This window comes from Nothoprocta perdicaria, unplaced genomic scaffold (assembly GCF_003342845.1).
Source record: "Nothoprocta perdicaria isolate Ctin4 unplaced genomic scaffold, notPer1 scaffold_16, whole genome shotgun sequence".
In the NCBI taxonomy this organism is placed as follows: domain Eukaryota; kingdom Metazoa; phylum Chordata; class Aves; order Tinamiformes; family Tinamidae; genus Nothoprocta; species Nothoprocta perdicaria.
Genome location: NW_020454760.1, coordinates 5,036,792 through 5,053,032, shown reverse-complemented (window position 1 = coordinate 5,053,032; position 16,241 = coordinate 5,036,792). Strand labels below are relative to the sequence as shown.

At 35.6% G+C, this 16,241-nt stretch overlaps 1 protein-coding gene across 1 annotated transcript; it reads left to right on the top strand.

The window, feature by feature from the left end:
• Nucleotides 1–318: 318 nt before the first annotated feature.
• On the top strand, nucleotides 319–15,802 carry NDC80 (NDC80, kinetochore complex component). Its single transcript, XM_026035496.1, has 17 exons — nucleotides 319–382; nucleotides 1,333–1,475; nucleotides 2,136–2,222; nucleotides 2,909–3,032; nucleotides 3,207–3,379; nucleotides 4,655–4,757; nucleotides 5,575–5,664; nucleotides 6,410–6,503; nucleotides 7,562–7,668; nucleotides 8,552–8,696; nucleotides 8,971–9,176; nucleotides 9,853–10,005; nucleotides 10,298–10,387; nucleotides 11,397–11,489; nucleotides 12,834–12,964; nucleotides 13,381–13,483; nucleotides 13,832–15,802. Exons 2-17 carry the CDS (start codon nucleotides 1,375–1,377, stop codon nucleotides 13,952–13,954), a joined length of 1,923 nt encoding a protein of 640 aa, XP_025891281.1. The 5' UTR covers nucleotides 319–382; nucleotides 1,333–1,374; the 3' UTR covers nucleotides 13,955–15,802.
• The last annotated feature ends 439 nt before the right edge of the window (nucleotides 15,803–16,241 follow it).

Below are 16,241 nucleotides of genomic sequence, written 5' to 3'. Positions count from 1 at the left end.
TTTGAAATTTGGGAGGAAGGAGCCGCTGCGGCGTCGTTAACGGTAACGGTGAAGAGGGGGCTTTGACGGGCGCCTTGTCGGGGACCTAAAGGGTTGTTTCTCTCCCAGAGTTGGGAGCTGCGTGATGGAAAGTCGAGCAGGGGCTCCGGCAGCGGGGGCTGCCTGCCCTGCGTGCCGGGGCCTGGGAAACGCTGCCCCGGCCCGCGTTACCTGCGCTCGGCGGCGGCAGCGCCCCTGTCCTCCCCGTGCAACAATTTAACCTCCCGTGAAAGCAACTGGATACAGCTGTGCCCAACAATGCCTTGCTCCTAGCTTTGCTCGAGTGCGCTGGCTCAAGCAAACGCTCATAACTGTAGTTGTGAGCTAGTGATTTGTTGTTCGTGTAAATACCTTTGTGTGTAGCTTCCCTCCCTTCTTCCCTCCTGCCATGAAAACTAGGTGACAGCTGAGATTTCCCTCCCTATTTTTTTTCTTTAAAGCTCACATTAAAAGTGGACTTAACAAGTCAAATTTATATCATGTTTGCAATAATTGGAAATATGATCGTGAAACAGTTTTTGTTGATTTTGTTTTGGTAGTCCTTCTCGTGATAATTTTTCTATTAGCTCAGTCATTAGACCCTAGCCCACAAATAATGTACATTCTCTGCAGAGCAGGTGCTATTTTTTTTTTGTCAAATAAGTGGGTTCTGTTTTCCTGAAAATCCCACCTAATGACAGTGCAGAGAAAAGTTCAATTCTCCCAGTTTGACTGCATTTTTCTTCTCCTTAGTTGAAAGGTATCCATAATATTAATTCAGAATAGACTTCCCAGGTGTTGTGCTCTCTATAATGCTCTCAAATCATTCACAGGATTGAAAAGCAGGTTCAAAGGTAGTAGCTAAGGAACTGAGTGATGGATGAAGTGATAGAAATGATAGTTAATGTGGTCTCCTCTACAGTTAATCAAAATAGAAAAAAAAATGCATTCAATCAGCCAATTTGCTTTTAGTACCTAACTAGAAATGCCCCAAAATAAAACAGTTGGTTTGGAGAAAGCACTGCCTTTCATCTGTGAAATGGTTAATTTAAATAACTCTACTGCTCTAGTTCCCAAATCAGACATGCACCATACACCTCTTAATCAGTGTATATCTGAAAATTCAGGTAGCATGCCTGTTTGCAGCTGGAAGCTATTTGTTTTGATTAAAAATAAAGAAAGAAAAAAGAACTTTTAAAGAACATTCTTGGCTTGTCACACAGTTGCTGGTCTAACATACAATTCCACTTGCTTAGCCTGACTCTTCACAAAGCCACTGTGGTGTTACGAAAGGCGAATTTTCTTAAATCCTAGATTCGCCCCTACTGAGAGACAGCGTTTTGCTCTTGAGCCACGATGAGACGAAGCTCAAGTACCAGCGGGAGCAGCAGTCGGCTCTCTGTGATGGCGCTGAGAGTGCAAGACACCAACAAGATGGGTCTCCAAACACCTCAGATGTAAGTGCTACTGATCGCGTTGATAGGAGGGGTCCATAAAGTTACCCCCGAAGAGACTTCCTGTGATGTGTTTACGAGTAGGGTTGTAGCACCTGAGAAAGATGGGAGCAGCAGGAAGAAAACCGCCTGAAGCAAAGGATATTTGCATATGTGCTCCAGTTCTTCAAAGCCTTCTTTGATTACATCAAAAGTGTGCGTTGCACCTATGGAATATGAGTATAAAGTTCTTTAGGTCTGGTAAACCTTTTTTTGATATTAGAAGTTTTAAATGTCAGAACTGATGTCATCTATGTGCATATGCAGTATGGTTGGTATGTAATTACTTTGAAATGTAAGATTTAAATCTACTGGCATGATCGTGACAATTTAAATTGGAATTTTATTCCATATTCTCCATATTCTCCATTTTATTCCAAATTCTCCATATTTGTTGGAGAATATCTGAATGTTTGTATACTTACAAAAAAAGTATGCATATAAAACTTCTTGCAGAAATATTTTGATAATATACAATAATGTATTAAAACCAGTTGCAATAACCAAGAAGCTGCTGTGCTGAAGATGCTTAGATTTAAATGTCAATGTTACAGTTTTCTTATGTAAGCAAAAGATGGAGTGGTAGAAGCGGTAGTCACTTGTATCCTTCCTCCTCTCCCCCAGGAAGGACAGAGGAACATTTGGGAAGCTGAGCATGAGCAAACCTACATCTGGAACTTCTGAAAGAAAAGTCAGCTTTTTTGGCAAAAGGTATCGATGCCTCTATATTTCTGTACTGTAAATTTAACAATAGCAGTTCTACAACACATTGTAATTTTTGTCCGTTGTAGGCACAAATGGATACGAGGAGGTGTTTCTTCCTCCCCTTGTTGATCCCCAAACAATAATGCAGCAGAGGAGGAATAACTCTGAGAGATACTCCTCCTCTTGGGAATGACATGCACTACATAACTTTCAGGGCAGCTCAAGACATTTATTTAAGGAAGCAGGTTCTTCATCAATAAAGCTTGAGAGATGTTTTTATATGCGGATTTTGTTAGAGTTTTCCTGACAGTCTTGCTTCCTAGGTTTAGATTTTCCTTCTTCACTCAGAAAAACACAGGTGTCCTTTTGCAGAAAGATTATTCCTTAAGTATTTTAAGCTTTGATGAACCTACTGCAACATTTTGTTTCTTCACCTAAGGGGAATTTTTCCACTCTTTTAAAACTATTTCTCTATATGAACTGGACAAAATGTTCACCTAGGATGTAGTCACCTCAGTGTTGTAAGGGGCCTTCACCTGCTCTGAATTAGTGTTTTCCTTCTGTCTTTCTAATTAAGGAGAAACCTTTGGGTATACACGAAACATAAAGATAGCAAATGTATAGCCTTAAAAAGACTTGAAGTTTTGGCTATAGATGTTGTTACAAGAACTGCATGCTTCTTTGGTTGTTAGAACTAGCAGCGTTGGAGGTTCACGCAACAGTCAGTATGGTGTGTTTGGTACAGAGAAGATCAAGGATCCCAGGCCGCTTCACGACAAGGCATACATTCAACAATGCATCAAACAGCTTTGTGAGGTAACCTGTTAATTTTAAACATTTATTTTAAAATATTATTTTTAATTATTAATTTAAACTATATTTTAAACTTCTAAGTAAAAATAATACTGATCAAAATATTTATTTTTCATGGCTTCAATTTTGAATTTGATCTATTGGCTGATCTGCTACTTAATGTTTCTTTTTTCTCAGTTTCTTGTTGAGAATGGTTATGCCCATAATGTCTCCATGAAGTCACTACAGTCTCCATCTGTTAAGGATTTCTTAAAAATCTTCACTTTTATCTATGGATTTCTCTGCCCTTCTTATGAGCTGCCTGATTCAAAATTTGAAGAGGAAATTCCAAGAGTTTTTAAAGAGCTTGGGTAAGATCATTGTTGTCACTTTATTATGCTATTTTATGCTAATATTTTTCCTCTCTAGATTTCTTTGAGCCCATGATGTCAGAGATTTCTGTGACAATGTACTTAGTTTATGTTTTATAGTGCCAGGTCTTCTTAGCTGTGTATGTCTGTTCACTTCTCAGTATTTTTGAAAGCTGTTTTAATCTATAACATTTCAAACTGCTGATCTAGCAGAATCATTGAACAGAAAGTTGCTCTCAAGGGACCTTGCCCTGCTCTGTGTAATCTTTGATAAAATGAAATATTTTAAGAACTAACTTTAAGAAATCTTGTGGGAGTTAGAAAATAGCCATAAATAATTATTTTTAAAAAATCCGCGAGCTAAGTTTGTAAGTGCTTATTTTGAACTGTCAGTTTATTATAGCTTTCTGTCCTATGTTTCTAAAATAACTGTGCAGCTGTGCATCTGAAGTTGCACTTTTCTGTTCCTTGCATTTCAGAAGGCTTCGCACATCTGTAATAAGCAGAATAGTATCTGTGTGTTCCATACTTATAAGTAACATTGATAGTTTGATATGTAGCTGTTCTGAAATGGTACCTTTTCTGTTACTGTATAATACTAAGCTAATCAGCAGAAATTTTCTTTGTTATCAAAGCACTTTTTGACCCCAAGAAGCAAGAATCTCGCCCTGTAACAACAGGGCTTCTGCATCTGTTTCTCTCCTTGCCTGTTAGGAAATCCTTTGGGCTTGTGTGTCCAGTTTGAATGGAGGCTAGGCACCCACTGGACTATTTTTCCATACTTTGTGTGTGTTTACCCTTCAGGTCTCTGTATTATTATTTATCACACATTCATAAGCCTCCCACTCATCTTTGCTGGTCCTGCTGTGTACACCCCTCTTCCCATGGGAGCTTCAGAACGTGAAAGAGAACTGATCTGAAGGTAACTGGTACCAAGAGAGTCAAAGCAACATAATAAGCCAACTAGGAAGGGGAATATGCATTTGGGCAAAGGAGTTTATAAAGAAATAGTGTATATTTTGTATGAAGTCCTAATATTTCCTAATCTTCACACATGCAGCAGATACCAATATCTTTGTTTCCAGAATGATAAACTCATCACAACGGAATTGTGCTATAAGGACTCAGCTTATCTCTTCTTGATATATAGTAGAAAGTGCAATTAACTTTGTTCTGCCTTGCGTGCTTCAAAACCTACATGTAAAATTTTGCCTTTTTAGCTTTACTCACATTTTTTCCACAGCTATTAAAAATGTGTTTTCTTCTCTCCTGTAGGTACACTTTTCCTTTGTCAAAAAGCTCCATGTATACGGTGGGGGCGCCACACACATGGCCTCAGATTGTTGCAGCTTTGGTTTGGTTAACTGATTGTGTGAAGGTATTGTCTGACTTCTTTAAGTCAAATAATTCTGCTTTTCAGGCCAGAATGCTGCTTTCCATACGTTTCAATAGCTTTCTAAAGATACCTTTTTTACTGACTTATGTGAAGATAAAAGTAGGTATTCTTTATCGATGTTATGAAACTAGCCTTTAGCCTACTTCAGTAAACTTGTAAATTTAAATTTACTTCAGTAAACTTAAATTTGTGTATGAGAAAGTAGAAATCATGAATTGCATATACATAATGCTTTGTAAGATTTAAAGATAAAACACTTTTAGGACACAATTTAGAACAATTAAAGGTGTATTTTTGGTGAAAAAACTTCCAAGAAACTTCTTGTGACGTTTGCCATCTTCTAAATTTAAAGCACAACGATGGTTTTTTCTAGGGCAGCTATTCAAGTAATCTGTGATTGTACAGTTTTTTGTTATTTTTATTGATAAAATGTTGCCAAAGATGTTGCCAGCTCATGTCTGAGCCATATTTGGAATTTGTGCCAGAAGTTCAGCACTGCTAAACTAGACACACTTGAAAATCTCATGCCTTTGCTGAAAAAATACACATGATTACCCGAGGCAATTCAGCAGCGCTGACTATCCATCTAAGGCCATCTGGGCTTGTAGGCAATATAAGGCAATAGCTCTGAATATGTGAATATCTGGATATGCTCTGAAGCATCACCATTACCTCTTACTTGCTGAAATCCCAACCCAAAGTTACTCTGCTTATCACAAACATGAAACTAATAGGAAAAGTAATCAACAATCAACTAATCCTCACATTTACTGTTTGTATGTACATCTGTGCCTCTCAGCTGTATTCTGCCATAAAGGAGAATGCCCCATCGTTTGATGATGGACAGAACTGGGGAGGAGAGACAGATGATGGAATTGTACATAATAAGGTACAGTAAAACAGTAACTGGTTGTCATATTCTGTTTGAATATTTTAGTTGAATTTTGGTTGAATTTTGCTATATCCTGCAACTAAACCATTTAAACATGGTAAAATAAATGTAACTTACATAAAAGTAACTGCTTCAGTTGACATCTTAGTTTGGCAGGTAAAAATGGTGGATGTATTGAATTTAACTCAAATGCTAAAAAATGCAGCAGTTTACTTCCTTCCAGATTTAACATTCAGTGTTCAGGTTGTGAACTGCAAAGTGAATTGCAAAAAATCTAATTAAAATGGAGTTTTGAATTTTGGCCCTTTGGGTAGCCTGCTTTTAATTCTAATATTAAATCTCTGATATCAGTACATTTGAAGTATAGCACTCATATTTACTGAAGAGCTCTCTTCAATGGAGCTACAGCTGCTATAAACTCAAAGAATCATACAGTCTAAGGTGATAAACTTAATATGTCTCTGCTATCCTGGATATCAAAAAAAAAAAAAAAGTGTTTATAACCTCTTTTTAGTAATGCTAGATACATTCTTTTGGCTGAATGTCATCTATTGACCCTATTAAAAAAAATAGAAAAGATGCCCAGAAGTCTGCCCACAAATAGACTTTACAGAAAGCAGCACAGTCAAGCTTAGAAAAGATATTTTTGCCTCTGTTTAATTCCATTGATAGTGCAGATTTGACTGTCTAATTATTTTACAGCCTTTTGAATCTTCATGAAAGCTTTTTAAATCATTTTCAGCTTTTCATGGACTACATTGTGAAGTGCTATGAGCACTTCATGAAAGGGAGCGATATTTTTGAAGAATTTGATGCAGAAGTGCAGTCAAAATTAAGTAAGTTTTCATGTCTTAATGAAGTATTTAACTGTGTTACTTGTTTCTTTTCTCCTAGCATCGGATTTGCTCAGTTTTCAAATAAGCCTGATCTAAGATAAGGGAAGCTGAAATTCCCAACTTCCTCTGTTACACTTAGTTCTCTGTTTTATGCTTTGGTATCAGGACAGACAGGCAGGTCACTCTCTGCTCTCACTTGTACCTTTGTAAGCCTGTTGTTTTCAATGACTCTGTAATGATAGAAAAGCAGTGTGCAGGTCATCACTTGCAAATGCCAGCTGTGCAGATCATTCTCGTTTCTAAAAGAAAAAAAGAAATCTCACTAAAGGCTGCAGATGTGATGAGAAAGAAAGGTCACCTCCTTCACAAAGCTCTGAGAACAGCCTGCGAGTGCTCCATACCCCATCGTGAGGATTCCCAAGTATGACTCAAACCTTGTGCTTGCCTTCAAACAGCTGAATGTTTTTGAGTCGTTTGTTTCCTTGTCTACAGAAGTGTAACAGATAACATAGGGAACAAGGAGGGAAACTATTTCTCCTCTTCTGGGTCCTTTATGCAAAGCAGACTGAGGACTCTTTTATTGCCAGCAGCAAGTTGGAGAGGAGGCATAAATTCCCAGACAGAACGATATTAGTAGGAAAAGGTAATCATGCAGTTGTTGGGCAAAACTGAGGAAGCTGAGAGACCATGGCTCAAGATGCAGAGTAGTACATGGGTAAAAAAGGAATATACAGATTCCTACTGAGGCTTGGAAAGCTAGAACAGATCAAAACTCTTGTAATAACTAGTATTGCTACAGTATTGAATAAATGAGCGTTTGGAAACTGACCTCACTGATTTAGGCTTTTGTACGATTCCGTGACTGGCAAACTTGTTTTAAGTATTTTGCCCGTTTGCTTTGTAATGAAAACTTCTAATGTAAAATTTAGTTTTCAGTTAAAAAGTTCAGATAATGGGTATTCATTGAGCTGTAACTACAGCAATTATGTAGACAGTCAGTACAGATGATACTCAGTGAGATTAATTTATATTACTTTTTTTTTTTCCCCCCTCTCCAGAGGATTTATTCAACATAGATGAATTCCAGCTAGAAGGTTTAGCTGCAGAAAACAAAAGGCTTCATGAAGAGATTGCAAGACTTGAGAAAGAAAGGGAGAGTGAGCCGGTGAGTAAACTGTGTCAGTGCTTCTGTACTGGGCATAGGAGGGAAAAGGTCCTCCCTTAACGTTCAGTTACGGACACTGAAGGTGCTCTGTCCATATCCTGTATCAAAATACTGACAATACATTATGAAAAATGGAAAATTGTTTGCACTGTTCTAGAAGATTCTAATGAGCCCTAGTGGTTATAGACTGTACCACTGCAGTAAAACACATTTTTATGGAGTCTTCAAAGACCTCTTGTTTGACAGTTGTGCAGATATTTTCAAATTATGAGATCTTGCATTGGCTGAAATCCTAATGAAATGGTTGAACCACTGTTCGTTTGAACTTCAATATCTCTTCCAAATATTTGTAGGAAAAAAATTAAGGGATGAGAATATGGAAAACATTGGTAACGATCAGTCAAAATATATTTTGGGGAAAGTATTGTGTTTGTATTTGGGGAAAGTAATTGTGTTGACCGTTTCTGTTCCTAATATATAATTAAATTCAAAATGGGTTAATGGCTGCACAGCTGGCAAATTGAGACTCTAGCTTTCATACCAACTATGTTCTTTATTCCTAACTTTCCTTGTCCTTGGTTTCATCTACCCTTTTTGTATTATTGTAACACTTTTTAATTATCTGCTTCAAGAACTTCATTTATACGATGCCTAATGCTAATCAAAAGTGTCAAATACTAAAACACAAGAATTAAGATTCAAATAATTTTTCAGCCTCTTTTTGTTATTATTTTAAATACTTAGACTTGAGTCAAATGCCACAGATGTACATTTTTATTTATGCTGTTAAGGTTGGCTGTAATTACCCTATTGTCCTGTCTGGAAAGTAACCTAATTGGTGTAGATAATCAGCATATGGTTGTTGTTTCTGTCTATTAACTAGGATCGTTTAGTATCACTGCGAAAGCTGAAATCTTCACTTCAAGCAGACGTCCAGAAATACCAGGCTTATATGGAAAATCTAGAGTCTCATACAGCGATCCTTGATCAGAAAATTAAAAGTGTTAATGAAGAAGTTGAGACAGCAGGTAAGAAAGATCCTGCTCATAGGTGAAGATAGAAATAGCTTTAAAAATATTTTATAATTATCAGCTTCACAACAGAGAGACAGTTTGTGTATTGCAATTGTAGAAATTAATTTTGCTAAATGAATTTCCCATAAAGAGTTTTTTTTTTTGTCTGATAGTCTTTTGTATACTAGAGACAGGAAATGTAGATCACTACTCACCAAAATATATAGATTGTGTTAAACTATATAGGCTGATGTTTTACATCAGTGTTGTGAATGCTTTGTGAATTTAGAAATGGAAGTAGAAGCAATGAAGCAGGAAAATGCCCGACTCCAGTACATCTTTGATAACCAGAAGTACTCAGTTGCGGACATAGAGAGAATAAATCATGAGAGAAATGAGCTTCAGCAAACCATCAACAAACTGACTAAGGAACTGGAAGCAGAACAGCATCAACTGTGGAATGAGGAGATAAAATATGCTAGACATAAAGAGGCGGTACGTGAAAATCCTGCTACTCTGAGAGGCAGCTCTTAGTTTTCATCATACAAAATTACACCTCATACTTAGGCTATTGCTAACTTCTTGCCTAAATAATACAACAACAGCATGGATGTCTCGTAATGGCCTAAAAATGGTAAAATTGATTTCTGCTTATGTTCTCTCTAAAATTTTTTTTTCTATTTTGACCATAATATAAATGTATTCTTGTACTCCATGCATGTTTTTCTGCACAATCAGGGACACAGCAAGAATTTGCTTTACCATCAGCTCTCCCTGTTAGTGTAGCAACTGCTGTGATCACATTAGCTTGAAATTGCTTGTGTTAGGATCTTATATCAAGGAAGTAATACAAAACTAGTGCTTTGAATCAGTACCTCTACATGTATTTACAACCAAATTAGTCCCTTGTATGGAATTTCTATTAGAAACCTTTGGAAGGGACAAATTTATTTCTTCATTTTACAGAATGAGAGCAAACTCTGAAAGAAACTTAAGGCTGCACTTACATCAAAAAATGAAAAATGCTGAACTGTCAATGCTTACAGCTCTTGCATACCGTGACATGTCCTGGAAATATGTTCCTAAAGAGTAATTTAGACACCTGTTCCAAATGCCATAATCTTTGCAAAGATTTTCATTTGTATTTTTCTAATTTTTCTCCTCCAAATAGATTGAAACACAACTGGCAGAGTATCATAAGCTGGCTAGAAAACTGAAATTAATTCCAATAAGTGCTGAGAATTCCAAAGGCCATGACTTTGAGATTCAGTTTAATCCCGAGGCAGGACCAAATTCCCTAGTCAAATACAGAACTCAGATTAAGGTAAGTAGCATCAAGTGCACCAAATGTTTCTGGTAACCCTCTTCTAAGAATATATTTCAAACTGTTTCCTGGAAGTGTTGAGAGTGCCACTCTTAAACTTTCCATGAAGCTTCAGTGAAAGGCTTCTGTGATGCACTCATATAATAACCACATTGCGCGACTGGAAGAAAATTTGTCATCAGAAGGTAAAGCAGTGTAAATAAAAAATGGAGAAAGAAAACATGTCCTGGGATCCCTCTTAATTTGCACTAACAATTTGGCTAATGGGATTTTTCTTGTATACATATTACAGGCTCCCCTTATGGAGATCATAAACCAGACTGAGGAAGAAATTAGAAAAGCTACTCACCGGAAAATGAGTTTGGAAGATACTTTAGAACAGGTATGTTTTGGTCAGTGAAGATTAGGATCAGAGACATAATAAAGACATCTGCTAGTCTGAGCTGACTCTTTAGTCAGTTGAAGTGTTTCTAGAGGGAAGTAGTAAGGTGATTGCTTTAATTATGATGGAGCCTGAATGCTTTTGTGAGAATTTTAGGGTCTCTATTAGCTGAAAGAATGTTGAAATTGAAGATTATGCAGTTACATATAATTAATGACCATAAAGATCTGAAAGATTTGAGTTTAATATTTAAATAAGCTGTTTAATACAATCTGGTTTCCTAGTTGGCCATCACTTGCTAATTGTCATTGGCAAGATTTCTAACAATATTAGATGCAGAAGGGCTTGGAACAAGGAAAATTTCTGGTCAGATAACATGTTGCAAGACAAATTGAAGAAATTAAGGGACCAGTTGTAAAATTTCTGTCCCTGGGAAACAACGATCTAAACTTTATGCTAAATTTCACATGGAGATTTCAAAAAACTGTTCTTATTGAGAGTTATAGGTTACTTCAAAGGCGTAAAAGCCTCTGGAAAGCTTTTTGGAAAGTCCTTGTGACTTGGTTGAAACCAAACCTGGACGCTGAAGTGTTGAAAATATTAGTATATTTTTCTGAGTTTTCAGTGTCAATTGCTTATGGTTTAGAACTTTATATTCAAAGATCCTTTAAAGGTAACAGAAGCTTTTAACATTGTAGATACTGAAGATATTTTTTTCATCCCTCTCTTCTTGGAAAAAATATGATTACAGGGCAAAAAGTTAAACTGTATAGATATCAAATGGCACTTAATATTTGTACAAATTTGGTACAAATTTGAAAGAAAATACGTTTCTTTATATTTGTACGAAACAGAAATTGTTTTAAATATACACTTCTAGAGTGAGTGCTTTTTAATTATCACCACTGTTATCTGTAATGCAATGAAGTTGTATGTTGTATTTCGCTTTTAAAAGAATTCAATCAATTCAATCATTACAATTCAGTCTTCATTACAATTTTATTTCTAGGTGAACACAATGACAGAAGAAAGGAAAAGCATTGTGAAAATGCTGAAAGAAGAGGCTGAAAAGCTGGATGATCTTTACCATCAGAAACTTAAGGTAGAACATTTTTATAGCTTGATGACAATTAAGAATTTATCTTTAATGAAAAGTTGTGGGTTTTTTTTTTTCTTGTTTGTTTAATTTAGTAATCCATTCATTATGGTAAGTCTTATTTTGATATACTTAATTTTGTGTTTATTCTTTGCTTTGGAGGAAGATGGGGCATCAAGGGTGAGCATCTGCCCTCTCTTCCTTCCACCCATCTCATCTTAGTTATCTCTTCAGATAAAAAAGAAAAGCTCAAAAAACTCTTTTTTGCCAGACTCTTTACTTTACTTGTTTGGTCAGTTTAATTTATAATAATAATTATTACATTTTGTATTAAATGTGTTACCAAATTAAAGCTGGGGAAAATCTTATTTGATTAAAAGCATGTTTTAAATATCATAGTGTTGTTCCTTCTCCCCACCAAGAGGGAGCAGTCCCTCTCCTTTTTCTTACCTTTACTTTCAGTTTAAGAACAAAAAGAGCCCTCCCAGTCAGCAGTTTGAGGTCTTGAATGTCATGTGTCTTGAGGCTTTGGCAAGCACATAGTACTCAAGAGAAAAGTGGTTTTTGAACTAAGTTGATGTTTAATATATTTGCTGTTTCAAATCTAAACTTCTGTGATATAACCATAAAGCAGAGGGCTATGTCATTGCTAACATCCTGCCTAGGTGACTGAAAGTAATTGATTTAATTTGTTACTTTCAAAAATATATGAAGCTCATCTTTTAATCTTTGCTATACATGTTTTTGTTTTTAAGGAAAGTTCATTATAAATACTTCCTAATTAGTGGAGAGGTTATAATGAGACATAGTCATGTAATTCATACATATTTGTGCCATTCATAAGCTGAGTTAATGAAACATTGTATTTCAAAAATATTTATGTAATACTAAGCTTTACCAAAACTGACTATTTAGTGATGGTAGAATTTGTTTAGGTTCTCTCATGGGTTTCAGAGTATTGTGTATGCTGTCTGCAGTGTCATTCTCCCTACAGAAATGACTAGTAGTAATTCATATGTCCCTTTCAGAGCCAAAAGGGAAAAGTTTGTAATTCAAAGTAGCTTCAAAATAGTCTGTGATGTTCCATTTTTAAGCTATTTGGAGAGTAAGCACATAATATTTTTTTTCATTTGAATTTGAAGGGAAGATAGCTACAACACATACCTTGAGATGAGGATGGAGGGGTAAAAGGAAGCTTACATTGGTTTACACTATAGGACAATACAGAAATTTTAACTTGGAGCAATGAGTGTGAAGTTGCATCTGTTTGCTAATTCAAATATGAGGATGAGTAATATTCAGAAAGAAATTTTCTAATTATTTCGTTTTTCTCTTTGCTTTCACTTGCAGGAAGCAGAAGAGGAAGAGCAAAAATGTGCAAGTGAGCTGGAATTATTAGAGAATCACAAACATTTACTTGAGAGCGGCATCAATGAAGGTCTCAGTGAAGCCACAAATGAATTGCATGATGTTCAGCGACAGTAAGGCCCATGACATTAAGTTTTGGGGTTTATTGTTTGGTTTGTTGCTGTTTTTTAAGGATACAGACATTTTGCTAAGTTCTAACATAACATAATTATATTTCTCCCAGGCACTTAGTATTTTGCTAGGAAATTCAAGAAATCTCTTCTATCAGTGCGCTCCTGCTTTCCATGTATCTGCAGGCCATTGTAGTACGGTTATTAATTTATTTCCAAATAATTTTGACAACTACATTATACATCTTAAAATGTATAAGCAGATACAATTCTAGTTCTAAATACACTGCTGTAATGTACTTGTTTCTCATATTAATTAGCACACTATGGTCCTATTTCTGCTAAGATATTTTGCTAAGAGATCTTTTCAGCTGCCAGGAATTTTACAATGTGACTTCCTGAGGGTCTTTATTTCCTAGATACCAAGTTGTTATGCAAACAAAAACAGAGGAGAGCAGGAGAGCAGGTGATAACTTGAATCGTCTTCTGGAAGTGATTACTACTCATGTAGCATCTGTAGAGGTAAGCAAATATTTAATATTCAGAGTGGAATCTTTCTACAGTTATCTACAACTGCAATTAAATGTATGAGTTTTAGAACTTACTCTTTTCAGTCAGGTATCAGGGATTAATGGATTCTATATTGAGTTTATGAATTCTAGTAAACAAATACTTTGTCCACAATTTGTTACAGATAATCAGCAGTAATCATTAAATGGCAGGACTCTGATCCAGTCAATCTTCTCTGAAAGCCACAGAAATACTTGACCGTTAGCACTTATCCCATGCAGTAACAGCTTGAAATGCTTTAGTAGTTGCAATGCTATAGAGGCACTATACTTCTAATGAACTTTTGTAACTCTCTTCTAGAAATATATCGATGAACAGAATGAGAAAAATGAGAAAGATTATGAAGAATTCATGTCTGAAGATCTATTGTCATCCTTGACCAGTATTCTAGAAAGCTATAAAAAGAAGGCTGAAAATATATAGTCACCAAAAAATTAAATTGGAGGTTGTGAAATTCTGGTATGGGGTCTCTTAAAGGATGGGCACTTTCTTTTCAGTTGTTTTTTTTTTTTAAAGCTTAAAGAATGTTTCTGATCTTCATTTGAGTTACATAAATATATTAAAGGATTAAACAATACACTTGGAAATTCTTTAAAAGGCTTTGTTTATACCTTGTGCTCACCATGTATTTATGCAAGACTACAAATGTCTGTGACAACAATTGTGGAACAGTTAAAGATTTTTTTTCTGTATTATGATACATTTCTAGGAATATTCAATAAGACAAGAGTTCCACCAACCTTTTAAAGTAATCAGCCAATGTGCACTTAAGAGGCGGGGCCTGCAAGCGACAGCGAAGCACAGAGACTACTGTCAATTTGAAATACTGCTACTTGAAAGTAACTACCTATTGATTGTACAGCTTTAAAAAACACTGATAAATGGAGGAAAGGATTTACACTTTCCTTTCTGAGTGCAGGTTGTACAGTTGGTAGTATAGTATATGTTTAGACCCACAGTGCATGTCCTTTACAAAACCTTAAAGAAAGTTTATCAGCAAGACCAAATGTAAACGTCTCCCAGGGTCCTGCCTGGATGCTGTTATCTATGTTACCTAAGCCACCCAGAGACCTTTCTCATATAAGTAAACATTTTTTGAGAAAAGATTATAGGGCAGTCTTGTGTACGTTTAAAGAATGAAAGATTAGTCACTGTGAAAACAGCTCTGCTTCTAACTGCTCGTAGCCACAGATGAAACTTTAATGTACATTCTTAATATGTACACCAGACAGAGCTGGAGGTAGGACATTGTATGAATTCTGGTTATACAGTTAGTCATTTTAAATGTAACTAGTGTTGGATAAATCAAAAATTTTTGTTGTTAAGCTTGTAGGAGACATTCTATCTAATTTCCCTTCTCAGGAAAGTAGCAGTAAAATTAGTGTACAGGGAGATCCATACATAGATACATAGAAGAAATTTTGTTTATTTCTTGTTTAGGAAGCATGTACTGTCTTGGACTGTTTAATTTATGATGGCATTATGGCATTTTCTAATTAAAATATTGACATATTGGAGTTTTTGGCTACAGTTCAGTGATAAATGCCATTGATTCAAACACACAATAATTAAAACAATTCTGCAATCGGTTCAAGTGGTGTTTATACTTATAGAAAGACTTTTAGAAACTGATAAAGTTATTTTGTCCAAGTGAAACAAATCCCTAGGATGCACAACAAAACTTAGGTGAGAACTTCTCAAGACAGACTGCATTGTTTTTATTTTAATGTTAATTTCTCACAAACTGAATTGTCTTTAATTCTAGATCTTTTTTTCCATAATGTATATAAAATTTTTTGTCCTTAATACAGTGTATAGATCTTAGGCTCTAGTATCAGCAATCTGTTTTATTTCATTATGGTAATGACAGCTATAATTACATTTCTAAGTATCTATTCTTCAGTTACTCTCCAGAATTTTAATTTGACAGCTACAAAAGCTTTCTGACTAGCAGAGTTCTGCTTTCTTCTGTTATCCTCTATAAATTTACCTTTACAAAAATCTCGTTTTTTCTTTAACAACCTAATCTTATCAAATCTCAGTTACTTCACAAGCTGCTGCTTTTGTGCTTTCTAACACTTTTCTTTCTGTACAGCAATATCCCTAATTAAGCAAAGGCGTGTGGTACATATACAGAACAAGCATCATGTGAGCCCATTCTATTTAAAAATAAGCTTTTTTTCTTAAGGGACTGTACATTTTCTGTCTTTCGTGCCTATTTGTCTCTGATTCTGTAGCCAACTGTCCTTCTGTGTATTACTATGTGTCATTTTTTTTGCTATGTGACATTCCTTCATGTATGGGTGAACATAATATTCTGAAATTAAAACAGTCTGCATAATAAAAGTCCACATTTGAAATGTCAGCACATGTTTTTATTGTTTGGGTAGGCTATCATCCTGTATGTCCAAAAAAAACCCGACTGATGTCAGAATCAGCTGAGACTGACCTAGGTCTGGGAAAATACTATGGGGATCTTTTTATGTCACAGTATAACTCTGTTAACAATGTATTGTGGGGGTATGAACTTTTTACAAATACACAAGCATTTCTCAAATAAATCGTGTAAGTAGGAAAATAAAGTAATTTGTCTTGAATTTTTAAAAATATGGACATCAGGGTACTTTTCCTTGGATCATAGGAACCTGCTAAGGGTTTTTCTTTCCTTTGCACCATCCATTCAGGTGTTCTCACTACCTTTGCCTTAATG

Bases quoted from the DNA above. Each gene is read 5' to 3' on its own strand.
- NDC80 (XM_026035496.1), top strand. From the start codon at position 1,375: ATGAGACGAAGCTCAAGTACCAGCGGGAGCAGCAGTCGGCTCTCTGTG. The intron at 3,033-3,206 runs GTAACCTGTTAA...CTTTTTTCTCAG, and splicing joins GCATCAAACAGCTTTGTGAG to TTTCTTGTTGAGAATGGTTA. The intron at 13,484-13,831 runs GTAAGCAAATAT...ACTCTCTTCTAG, and splicing joins CTCATGTAGCATCTGTAGAG to AAATATATCGATGAACAGAA.